The sequence below is a fragment of the Phaenicophaeus curvirostris genome, chromosome 21 (assembly GCF_032191515.1).
Source record: "Phaenicophaeus curvirostris isolate KB17595 chromosome 21, BPBGC_Pcur_1.0, whole genome shotgun sequence".
Taxonomy (NCBI): Eukaryota; Metazoa; Chordata; class Aves; order Cuculiformes; family Cuculidae; genus Phaenicophaeus; species Phaenicophaeus curvirostris.
Window position 1 is genome coordinate 12,278,645 of NC_091412.1, and position 11,274 is coordinate 12,289,918.

At 53.1% G+C, this 11,274-nt stretch overlaps 2 protein-coding genes, 1 long non-coding RNA gene and 1 other non-coding gene across 6 annotated transcripts in view; 1 reads left to right on the plus strand and 3 right to left on the minus strand.

The window, feature by feature from the left end:
* Positions 1–5,033, minus strand: part of AP2B1 (adaptor related protein complex 2 subunit beta 1) — a 71,323-nt gene extending 66,290 nt beyond the window's left edge. The window contains exons 1-2 of one of the 2 annotated variants that reach the window (XM_069874137.1): positions 5,005–5,033; positions 1,167–1,224 (exon numbers count right to left, since the gene is read on the minus strand). In XM_069874137.1, coding sequence (XP_069730238.1) covers positions 1,167–1,203 — 37 coding nt within the window. In that variant the 5' untranslated portion in view covers positions 1,204–1,224; positions 5,005–5,033. The remainder of the gene's footprint in view (positions 1–1,166; positions 1,225–5,004) is intronic. The other variant, XM_069874138.1, reaches the window with a different exon arrangement.
* Positions 5,034–5,292: 259 nt separating this feature from the next.
* Positions 5,293–8,046, plus strand: PEX12 (peroxisomal biogenesis factor 12). Its single transcript, XM_069874034.1, has 3 exons — positions 5,293–5,447; positions 5,682–6,223; positions 6,831–8,046. Exons 1-3 carry the CDS (start codon positions 5,322–5,324, stop codon positions 7,228–7,230), a joined length of 1,068 nt encoding a protein of 355 aa, XP_069730135.1. The 5' UTR covers positions 5,293–5,321; the 3' UTR covers positions 7,231–8,046.
* A 511-nt stretch (positions 8,047–8,557) lies between these two features.
* On the minus strand, positions 8,558–10,580 carry LOC138729641 (uncharacterized). 2 transcript variants are annotated; one of them, XR_011338922.1, is made up of 3 exons: positions 10,260–10,580; positions 9,912–10,161; positions 8,558–9,039 (listed from the first exon to the last, which is right to left on the minus strand). It is a non-coding gene; the product is annotated as an uncharacterized lncRNA (long non-coding RNA). The 2 variants fall into 2 exon arrangements; XR_011338923.1 differs by lacking the exon at positions 8,558–9,039 and adding an exon at positions 9,400–9,708.
* On the minus strand, positions 9,562–9,659 carry LOC138729843 (Z30 small nucleolar RNA). Its single transcript, XR_011338964.1, has one exon. It is a non-coding gene; the product is annotated as a Z30 small nucleolar RNA (small nucleolar RNA).
* Positions 10,581–11,274: the final 694 nt, after the last annotated feature.

Here is an 11,274-nt window from a genome sequence, read left to right on the forward strand (position 1 = left end):
ATCACAAAAGTGGCAAAGCAAGTTTGCAAAATAAAACAACACATGGAAAAAACAGCTTATCAGGCTGGCTCCAGAAAGCACCAGCGGTCTGGGAAAGATAATGCTTCCAACTGAGACAGCTTCCCTGGGGGGACAGTGAGCAATACTCCCGCTGGAAGCTGCAGGATGAGGACACATTACAAATATCAAAATTTCTCTGACAAAACACATTCTGGCGCAGAATGGAGCTGGAAGCAGGGTGCTCACTAGAGCTCGGGCAGGACAGGCTGGCCAGGCTGAACTTACAGACAGAGGTGCTCCTTAGAGAGATGTGAGCTGCATTTGATTAATTTATGAGCTCATTCTAAAGCTTAATGAAACATAAATAAATCAACATTGGTCTTTTCACTGGCAAGCACTCATCAGAAACATTCAGCCACTCTGAAAAGGAGAGGTTAATGTGAACCATTTTCCATATCCACTGGAGAAGGATGAGCAGGATCAGGCTTAAACTGCAAGAGCTGGAATAAACACTGGTTTCTTTAAGAATGGGTTAGAAACAAAATTCTGCCTGGGACGGTTTCAGCAGAACAAGCCCTGCTCTGGGCCAGGTGAATGGGTAAAAAGTCCCCAGAGATCCTTTCCAGTCTTCCCATTTTTCAATGCTGCAGCTTGTCTCGAGACAAGGAGACCACCACACCCACAGTGCAGCCAAAGGAAAGTCAGACAGAGAACCACAGCTCTGGAAGAAATGGCAGAAGGACACCCCAGCCTCTTTGCAACAGCCTGAGGTAGAGATACACACCTATATCTTAAATATTAAATCTCTCTCAACCGACTTAATCCTATGATGCACAGCGGAACAACCATCCTTAGTCTTGGACTTGTCAGCCCATAACTAAAACTTTCTCTCAGACCAGATCTGCACTCAAGTCCTAACGTTTTGTTCTCTGATCCTTGAAAAAGCAACAATTTGGGTCATTTTGTGCATCACAAAACCATACAGTACATCAGTTTTGTCTTTTGACACCATATGACCTACTTCTGGAGTTTCTCCCTGGATGATTAAGACGAGAAACAGGGGCAGAGCTAACTGAAAAGCACAAGTTTGTCTGCATGCAGTTAAAAAAGCTGTATAAAAATAGCCACCCACCACCTCCAATCCACTGTACCAGCTCAACACTCACCTTTTTTATTGGTCGTGAAGTATTTGGAGTCCGTCATGGTTCCAGTTCCTTAAAACACCTGAGAATAATCATAAAAAAAGAACAAGCAGTCAGGCAGCATTGGGAGTTGGACACAGGTAGTTTGCAAGGCAGGAACTTGGAGAAGGGATGGTTGGCAAGTGTGCAATGTAAGGGAAGAAGTGAATGCCTTACATCCACAGGCACAAGTTTCACAATCTCCATCCTGCACTCACTGCTGATATGAGTTAGCAAACCCAGGGCTTTAAAGGGCTTAGACTACAGTGTGGGTGAAAACGCAACAGCCTGACGTGGCCACGCTGGGAAAGCTGTGGCCGCTCAGCACAGCTTTTGGAACTCTCAAAAGGAAAAGGCAGGTTTTAACTCCTTATAAACAGCAGATCTTGACATGTTCTGCAGCTGCCTTTCCCTAGGGTATACAATTTCATTTTCAATAAAACAGCACTGCACATTTAACATCTCTGAAAGCAGAAATCCCTGCCTCAGACAAAGGGAACTGTCAACTCACGATGAATCTCCACGGAAGGAACAATCCACCCTACTTGCTATACCTACCCCAGGCCCCTTCTTTTGTTCCCAGGAGATGCAAAGCAGGTTCTATTGAAAAGAAAAGCCATTACTTTTCAGTCCTCTCACGCCTGAAATTGAAATCTTTCTCTGCCAAGATCTGGCATCCCACCTCTGGCACACACCAGCTTCTTATTTCAGTGCCACACTGCATTTTTATGGACAGATCAAACACTGCAGCTGGGCCAGCAAGTGCTTAGCAGAGCCAAGAGGATGCTCTCACCAGCACTCTTCTTATTCCACAGAACTAAATTATTAATACCTTAGAAAGCAGGGATTGCCCAAGCACAAGTGGATCTCCATCACTTTATCCTTACAGTTGCCAGCTCTGTGACAATCATGACTCAAACAATTTTCAAGCACTGGCTGGGAAGTAAGCACAGGAGTGGGCAGCTTTACTGGTTTTGATATACAGCCCACATCAGTCCTAAGAACCTAGGTTTCCTACCTCCTTCCTCCTTTTTTCTTTTTTTTTGCCTGATTTCCCTTCTCTTGTACACACTTCCATGACCTTAAGAGCTACAGGGACAGCACCGAGTGACTGTTCCCTCAACGCTGCCTGTCTTACCTCTAAACCTCACAGGTTCTGCTGGCTCAGCAATAAAAGGACAAGCTCCACTTTGAACTTCTAAGACACTGCAAGCAGCGCAACCACCCTGCTGCTTCTTAACACCTTCCTTCCTCACCCCTTAACCACCCCTCTCTGGCCACTCCTTTTCCCCCTTCCCACCTTGATCAGTTTAATACCTCAGCAGTTAAATTCCCAGCAGGAGCAGCTGAAGGGCAATGCCACAACTTGGACCCCCTTCAGCACACCCTACAGCAATGCAGCACACTCATAATTTTGTCCAACTGCTAAGCATGCAGATAAGAAACAACTTGTTGCTTAGCCCCATTCCCCGGAGCTCCTGCCTGCCCGGGTGCCGCTTCACCCCAACTAGGCAGTGTCACCAAGTTCAGTTTGATTTCTCTCTCTTTCCCTCTTCGAGATCTGGAAGCGTTGATCTTCCTGCAGAAGAGGTTTGTCCTACCTCCAAAACAGCGGCTGGGCTAGGCGAGACACAGGAGCCACAACACTGCAATCGTTCCAGCAAAACAAATAATCACAGCATCCCCAAAGAAGCAGCTGCTGAGTCTTGTCCTCTCATGGAAAACCCAGGCCAAGCTCAGCTACCACAGCATTGCTAAAACCGTCCTTCCAATTGCAACCCAGCTTAAGAGAGGACTTAAACATTTTCCTTCATGAGAGCAGCTGGCAAGGTGCCATGCAAAAGGTACTGACCATAGTCCCACTGTTCTCCATGTCAGATGTGGGTTTGTCACCCTGGGTCTCACCTCCCAGCCAGGCCAGTCCAACGTGGTTTTACAGTGCCCAACACAGCAGATTATAGAGAAAACCCAGAAGAAAAACCCCAGCACCCACACCATCCCAGCTGCACAGAACGACACAGAGGAAGAATCCTTGCTCAGCTTCAGAGATGACCTTTAAACCCAAAAGCAGGACCTCTCCATGTTTTTCTAACATGGGGGACCATGAAGAACCCCAGAGAGGTTCAGGCTAAGACAAGTCTAAGTACAGCCTGTCTTTACAACCAGCTTCAACAGATGCAAACGAGATCTGACTCAAGGCAGTAAGTACACTGACATGTTCCAAGTGCACCACAGGAGAATGCCCTTTTTCTCATGAGTATGCAGATTTTTGCTTCATGTATGTGAGAGCTCGCTTTGTGCATTGTTCAGAGCAGCCTGAGCATTATCTCAGCCAGCACGCAAACTCAGCACAGCTTGTAGCAAGTCCCAGATGAAGCCAAAACAGCCCAGATATACAAATAGCAATGTTTTAAATAACTCAAGAGAATGCCAGCTTCTCTAACACAACTCTGAACCGAAGAGAGTCAGGATAAATCACAACACCATCACAAACACCCATGTATTTTTAGAACAAGATCCACGCCAGATCACCCCCTCCTCACTATCGCTGCATGCCCACCGCTCACTAAGGTGGATCAGGTAAGAGGTGTCCACACTTTTCCAACCCAAGCAAACCAGGGACAAAACAGAGGAGTTTCTCCAGAAGCCCTGGAAAAGCTGAATGTCATAAGCATAGGTTTGACATTTAAATGTAGGCCAAACCAAAAATATGATTAAATTAAGACAAAGCAACCATCATAACCAGAAATATAAGCTTCCTCAGCCCAAAACCACATAGAGAACTGCGAGCTGTGCATGACCAGGGCCTGTTTTGCGCCATGCACTCCGGCCACAGCCTGCCCAGCTCACCACTGATATCCCACAAGAGTAAACAGGAGGGTGCAGGTCTGTGGCCTCAGCATTGATCCATGCTCCCCAGCACTCAGTTGCACCCCTGAATCTCTAGTGTGATCCTGGTTTAACCTGGCTCACACTCCAGCTGAGATCACCACCTCTTCCCTGCACCCACATCACCTGCAAAGCGGCAGATAAAGGGGCTTCCATCCTGGGGGGCAAAGGCTCCTCTGGTGCTCTCACCCCATCAGCCAGCGCCCTGTGCTTCCCACCACCCCTTCACTCCCCAGACATGCTGTCCTCGCTGCACTGCCAGCCCCCAGTGTGCCACACGCCCCGGGCTCAGCCTGTGGCCCTCACAGCCCCCACCGGCCCTCGTCCAGGCACTTGGCCACTCAGACCCCTGCCCATCAGCCTTTCCCCGCAGCAGCAGCCCCTGCTCCCCGCTCAGTGCGCGCAGCTCCAGCAGCCCCTGCCCAGCGCCTGCCCACCTGCCCCGTCTCACCAATAGCTCCCTCCGCTCATCCCCTTCCCACTTCTCCTCCCCGGCGCTGCCACCCCCGCGTCCCCAGCCACTGCCTCGTCCCCACCCTGCCCAGCACCCGCTCCAGTGCCCCTCCCAGCCCCTCTGCACCCACCGGCCCAGTCCTCCCAGTGACCCCCAGCCCCTCCCAATACCTCCCCAGTGCCGCCCTCCACCCTTCCCCAGCGTCCCCCAGCGCTCCTCGCTCCCTCCCAGTGTGCTGCCAGCGCCCCTTCCCGCCCCGGCCCAGCTCCCCGGCCCAGCACCTCACTAATCACTCACCCCACCCCATCCCATCCCAGTATAACTCCCAGTGCCCCCTTCGCAGCGCTCGCAGCCCCTCGCCAGCTACCCTCGCCTCCCCACCCCATCCCAGAACAGCTCCCAGTGCCCCTCTCACGCTTGCGTCAGCCCCCTCCCCCGGTATCTAACCAGAGCCCCCTCCCGCGCCCCGTTCCCACTCACTCCGCCGGGTCTCTCACTCCGCTGCGGGGCCGGAACCGGAAGCGGGGCGGGGGCCGGGAGGACTCGCGAGAACCGCCCCCTCTTCCCCGCCCGGAGCGGCTGCTCTCCCGCCACCACAGAGCGGAGGGAGGGACAGAGCGCCGCCCGCTCGCGCTTCCGGGGGCCGCGAACAGAACGCGCTGCGCGGGCGCCCTCTGGCGGCGGCGGCCGGAGCCAGGAGAGGGGCGGGGCCGGGAAGGGGAGGGGCGGGGCCGGGAAGGGAAGGGGCGGGGGGAGCCGGGGGCGGGCGCCCCCTGTCGGCGCGGCGGGGCGGGCGCATGGCGGAGCGCGGCGCGCACCTGACGGCCGCCGCGGCCCCTGCCGGGCGGCCCTCGGCGTTCGAGGCCGTGGCCCAGGACAGCCTCGCGGCCGCGCTGAACCCCGCGCTGCGGCACCTGCTCCGCGTGAGGCCGGGGAACGCGGGGCTGCGCGGGGGCGGGGGGGCCGCAGAGGGGCGGGGGGGCGCAGCGGAGAGGAGCCCCCGAGGGGCTGCACAGCTCCGTCCCTCGCCAGGCTTCCCCCCGGCACCCCCTAGTTTTGTCCCCCCTCCTGGCGTTACGAGCCGGAGGCATCGTTCGAGGCGTCGTTAAGCACGTTCCTCCCCTTACAGGCCTTCTGCTTTGCGCCCCTTTCCGTAGGTGCTGGCCGAGTCCAACCCTGGCCGCTTCGGCTCCCTGTGGCACTGGTTCGATGAGGCCTACGTCCTTCTGGATCTGCTGCTCCAGCACCATTACCTGGGCAGCTGCAGCGCCTCCTTCTCCGAGAACTTCTACAGCCTGAAGCGGGTTCCCACGGCGGAGCGCGGGCCGCACGCCCCAGCCACCGCCGGCCTGCCCAGGAGGCACCACTGGAAATCTCTCATCTTGCTGGTTCTTGTTCCTTACCTGAAGGGAAAGCTGGAGAAACTGGTGTCCAGCCTGAGGGAGGAGGATGAGTACTCCATCCACCCTCCGTCATCATCCTGGAAGCGCTTTTACAGAGCCTTTCTAGCTGCCTACCCCTTTGTCAACATGGCCTGGGAGGGCTGGTTCCTTGTCCAGCAGCTGTGCTACATCCTGGGGAAGGCGCAGCACCACTCGCCCTTGCTGCGGCTCGCTGGCGTCCGCCTGGTCAGGCTGACAGCAGAGGACATCCAGGCCCTGGAGAAGAAAGTGGGAGCCACCTCGAGTCAAACACCTGGGTATGTCAGAATGTGGCTTAGCTGCTGCTTTCTAGAGGGTTCTGTGAGTGTTAATTTGGAGGTGATGCTGTAAAACTGTCCTGTTCTCCAGAAATTCTTCAAGCTAACCTCTGGCAAACTGTGCTCCAAAAGGATATTCCCTTAGTGTAAACAAGGGAACAGGTAACAGGGATTACTTTCACAAACCTTTGTGATAATAAGCTTGCCACAGTTGGGGTCTCTTGGCACTCCAGCCTTTATTCTGCAGCCTTGCCCTGCACTTTAACAAGGGGAGCAGACTGCAGAAATACTGCTGAAAGGATGGATACTGAGCTTCAAGGTCTGCAAAATGAGGATCCGTGAGTGACACACTCTGGGGTCCACGTCCCCTCGATCCAGGCTTTTCCAATTTAGACTTTGGAATAAAACAAGACTTGAAGCTTTTTTTAAAATACAAAGAAGCTGGGAGAAACATCCTAGCAGATTACAAACTTGGGATACGTTGAACAACTTACTTGGCATTAAGAACGAGTATAAAGCAGTGACTCCTCACATTCTGTTTGTCTTGGTTTGCAGAGGGATAAATATGCAATAGCAATGATTTCTCCATATCGTCTCTCTGTTACAGCATTAAAACACAAGTGCAGTCAGCAGTGAGGAAAGCGTTGGGTGGGATCGCCTTTTCCCTGTCCACCGGGCTGTCCGTCAGTGTGTTCTTCCTCCAGTTCCTGGACTGGTGGTACTCCTCAGAAAACCAGGAGACGATCAAATCTCTGACAGCACTCCCAACTCCTCCACCCCCTGTGCACCTCGACCACGAGGCTGGCTCAGCTCTCTTACCCAAACTGAAGACCGTGTGCCCTCTGTGCCGCAAAATCCGTGTCAATGCCACGGCCCTGTCCACCTCCGGCTTTGTCTTTTGCTACCGCTGCGTGTACAGTTATGTGAAGACTCACCAGCGCTGCCCGATCACTGGCTACGCCACAGAGCTGCAGCACCTTGTCAAGCTGTACTCTCCCGAGAGCTGAACGGCCAGCCTCGTGCTTTCAGAGATGTGTATCGCCAAGGCCAGCAGCCGGGCAGCCACAAGCCCAAACTCACCCTATCTTATGTCCCATAGAAGACTTTGGAGCACTACAGCTCATCAGTGAGCTCCTTTGAACTTGGTGCCTCAGAGTTTTGCTGCCTTTTGAATTCCAGTGAGGCTCTTCCCTTCATCTGTTAGCTGTTCAGCCCTCCTGTGAGCGCCTCAGAAGGATCGGACAGCCACAGCCTTTCAGCTGGCATGGAAAAGCCTTCAAAGACCAGCTGAAAGGAGAGGAATGTTGATATGGATAAGGAGAATGCAGATGCGAGGATCAGAGAGCATCACTGGTAAAAGTCCTGCCCAAGGGCACGAGCCAGCAAATTAAAGAGGTAGGGAAAAGTCTCCGGGCTTCCCTGAGCAGCTTCTCAGGCACTGCAGCTGCCCGGGGCGAGCACTGGCACCAGTGCTTAACAAAGAGGTAGAGCCATGCTTAAACCTCTCCTCTGATTATGCTTTGCTGGAGTCTCCCTGTGTTTCCAGGCTACTCACCTTTGAATTAAGAACATCGCACCGCTATTTCCCTCCATCAACAGTTCTAAATTAAGACTTCTGACTCTTTGAAGGAACAAGAGGCGATGTGTACACACGAAGGAACAGGAAGGAGATTACATTTTCTGCACAAGGGAGAATGACAAAACAAATGAAAGCAGCTACTGTGCCAAGTGATGAGAGTTCGGTTTTGTTAAATAAGCCTTTAAATCTGTTATTATCTGCTTTCTTAAAGCAAAATTCTTTGGTGATTGAGAACCTAACTTAATTATTTTCTGGTTATTGGAAAAACAGAGTTGGCTCCTCTAGGGGTTCTGATTGCATAGGGGAGACTGGGCTGAAGCTGCTTTCATCTTTGCAGTTGATAACGGATATTAGGTTATTATTTTATAGGCTTGGAATCTTTCTGTCTGGGCTGGATATGAATTCGCACTGCTTGCTGCATCAGGTTAGCTTTGTACAGATATCATCATCTCTCACAAACCGGTATCTGTGAAGCGCCACTGCTGCCAGCGCTTCTTCCTCTCCTTCTCCCGGAATTAATCCCTCTCTCCTGTCAGGCCCTGGCTGCCCTCCACTCCCTCTCCCCACGCTTTGCTGTCCCTGCCTAACATAGATTTGGCCACGGCCACAGCAGCCCCAGCCCTGCACAGACCACCCACCTCCAGCCTCACAGCCGGAACAGCTCTGATTACTCTTGAATGCTGAGGTCTCTTCGGCGCCTGCCTGACCAGCAGGCACCAAGCCCACACACACTGACAGGCCCAGAAGTTTCCTGGCACATTTTATTAGTGTTCCTGTGGGTTTTGAAAGACAGATCAAAGGGAATGTTTCTAACTGTATATATATTCTAACTAAAGATAGACGAGGGATGATTTTTCAAGGAAGATCAACTTTGTTAAACCAACCTTTGGACTTGCATGGTGGTACAGAATTCATAAATCTTAAGTGTGTTCAGGGTGCTTTGTTCTGTTTAATGCAATCACACAAACAGCAGCACTGGAGTCACTCTACATGTTACTGTCAGACCTTGACTTGCAAGTCTCTTAACACTTAGTGAACCCAGGCCAGACTTGAGACTCACCCAGACACTCTTAAAAGAGGGTGCGTTAGCAACGGAGTTGCTTTCCCTGCTTCCTTAATGGAAGCCGGGGAGCTGTTCAAAGAAAACCACCGTAACTGTGCTCCTAGGTTCAAGTTCCCCATAGAAGCTTCCTTCTCCACTGGTAGAGGGAAATGAAACCAAAGGTGTCACCAAGACCTGGAAGAGAATAAAAACTAGATTAGAGAGCAGCTCTGTATCTTTTCCTGTACTTGCCTGACGCACCCTGCCTTATGCTGCCTCCCCAAAGGGGCTGCGAGCAGAGCACCAGAGCCAGACGCGACACCACAACTCGCTTCCAAAAATACTCCTGCCTCCCTGCTGGCAATCCTGAAGTGAGAAAACAGCTGCTCCAACTGCTGATGAGGCATCTGCAGGACAGACAGTTCTGACTCTTTTGTAAAGCCTGCATCACATTTACAAGCAAAGCTGCAGCAGCAGAGCACCTGGAGTTCCATAAGCCATGTTCCTGGGCAGGAGGAAAACCAAGAAACCCCTCTCTGCAAACCCAGCACTAAACCCAGCGCAGCCAGATACACAAATCCAAACAAGTGTTTGCACTACTCACTTTTCAAATCAAGGGTTTGTTTTTATGTTGATAAAAGAAATTGCTAAAACCCCTACCTATATCTAAAATATATTTTATGGTGCCTCAGTTTCTAGCAGCAGCAAAGCCTAAATAAGCTCAGAGAGAAGATTACATGATCATGCCCTGGTCAGAGCAAAGACGCGAAGTCTCAGCAATACCAGTTCAGAACGTACTTCACTCATCATTGCTTTGGGGGAATCTATTTCCGTGCAATAAGGAGCTTGCTTCCAAGTCAGGAACTAAAACATAAAAAGGTTATTTTCCTGGAGAAAAGACAAACACACACTCCTCCTCCCTCCCAAGGAACATAGATTTTCAAGATTGCATTTTCTACAAGGCAGGGTTTACAGCAAGTTAAGTCTGACCCTTGGGAGATGAGGCAGGAGCAGCTGTAGGAGACTGAACTGAGCCCCGAGTTGCTGTTTCACCTTCCTGTACCCACCTGTATCCCACAGCAGCAGCAGGAGGGGGCACTTTTCACCATCAGTGCAGACAGTCTCTCCACGTGGAGCTTGTGTGTCCATTTGTGTGCATGAGAAAGCCTTGCTGGTAGAGTAACACAGGGAAGAGCTTCCCACTCTCATTCCCAAACACTGTAACCTCCCCTCCTCCTCCTGACACAACCTATACATGATGCCACCCCACGAGGCAGAAGAGACTCTTAACAGGCAATAATTAAAGCTTTGGCTGATCTGCAAGCACACAACAGAGAAAAGAAGCTAGTTTAAGATATATGTTTATCCATGAATGGAGGGTTTGTTTTCTTGTAACAGTAGAAGGTGATGGATACCGAGGGGGTGGGCAGAGGAGCGAGGCTGGAGCTGGGGAGGCCAGGTCACGCGTTGGGATCCCAGGCAGGTCAGGAGAGCCAGCGCCAGGCGAAAGAGAGAGGAAAAGTCCCGCCATACCTACAGGCGCGGCGGCCAGCGGCTCTCCCAGGGCCCAGGGGGCACGAGGGGGGTCCAGCCCTTCCCTCGTGCCACCCACCTGCACTCCGTTTCCCATTTCCCTCCCTGCATTCTCCCCCCAGGTGCCCGCGGCTCCTCTGCGCCCCAGCGCCCTGGGTGGGGTTCACCCCCCTCAGCCTCCCTGGCACCGGCCTCGCTTTCCCTTGCCCCAGCGCGCTCCCACCGACCCCTCCCTGCGCCCCCAGGTTCCCATCCTCAGGGACCCGGACCCCTCAACCTCCTCTCGCCCCGCCCCCCCGCTCTCGGCTCCCGCAGCCCCGGACACGCGGAGGTGGCGCTGGGCCGGCAGCCAATGGGCGCCCCCGGCGGGTCAGCGGGAGCCAATAGGAAGGCGCCTTAGGGGCGCGGGGCGGACGGGAGCCAATAGGAAGCGAGCGTCTGGGGCGCACGGGGCGGAGCTTCCGCTTCCCGCCTTTGGCGCGCGGGGCGTTTCCCGCCGCCGCCACTTCCGCCGCTGTTTCCGCTTCCGGCCGGGCCGCAGCAGGCGGGGAGAGAGCGGAATAAAGGTTTATTTTATAACAGTCCAGCGCTCGCTCGCGTTTCTTCCACACTAGGGGCTCGGGCGGGGCTGTCGGCCCTCTCGCTCTGGCCCCGCGCCCGGGGCCCCAGGGAGGGAGGGGACGCCAGGACGCTCCAAAGCTGCGGGGTTCGCGCCCGTGGGGATAAGTTCTAAGCCAGTTTTAACCCGTTACTTCAACTATTTCAGCTGGAAGTTGCGTATGGGCGTGATTTCAGCATGTTATTAGCTGCAGTATGATTTGTCAGTATAAAAAGGTAAGAAAATTAAATCTTGTTGCAAAAATTGCAAATGAAGAGAGCGGACTGTATCTTCTGTAG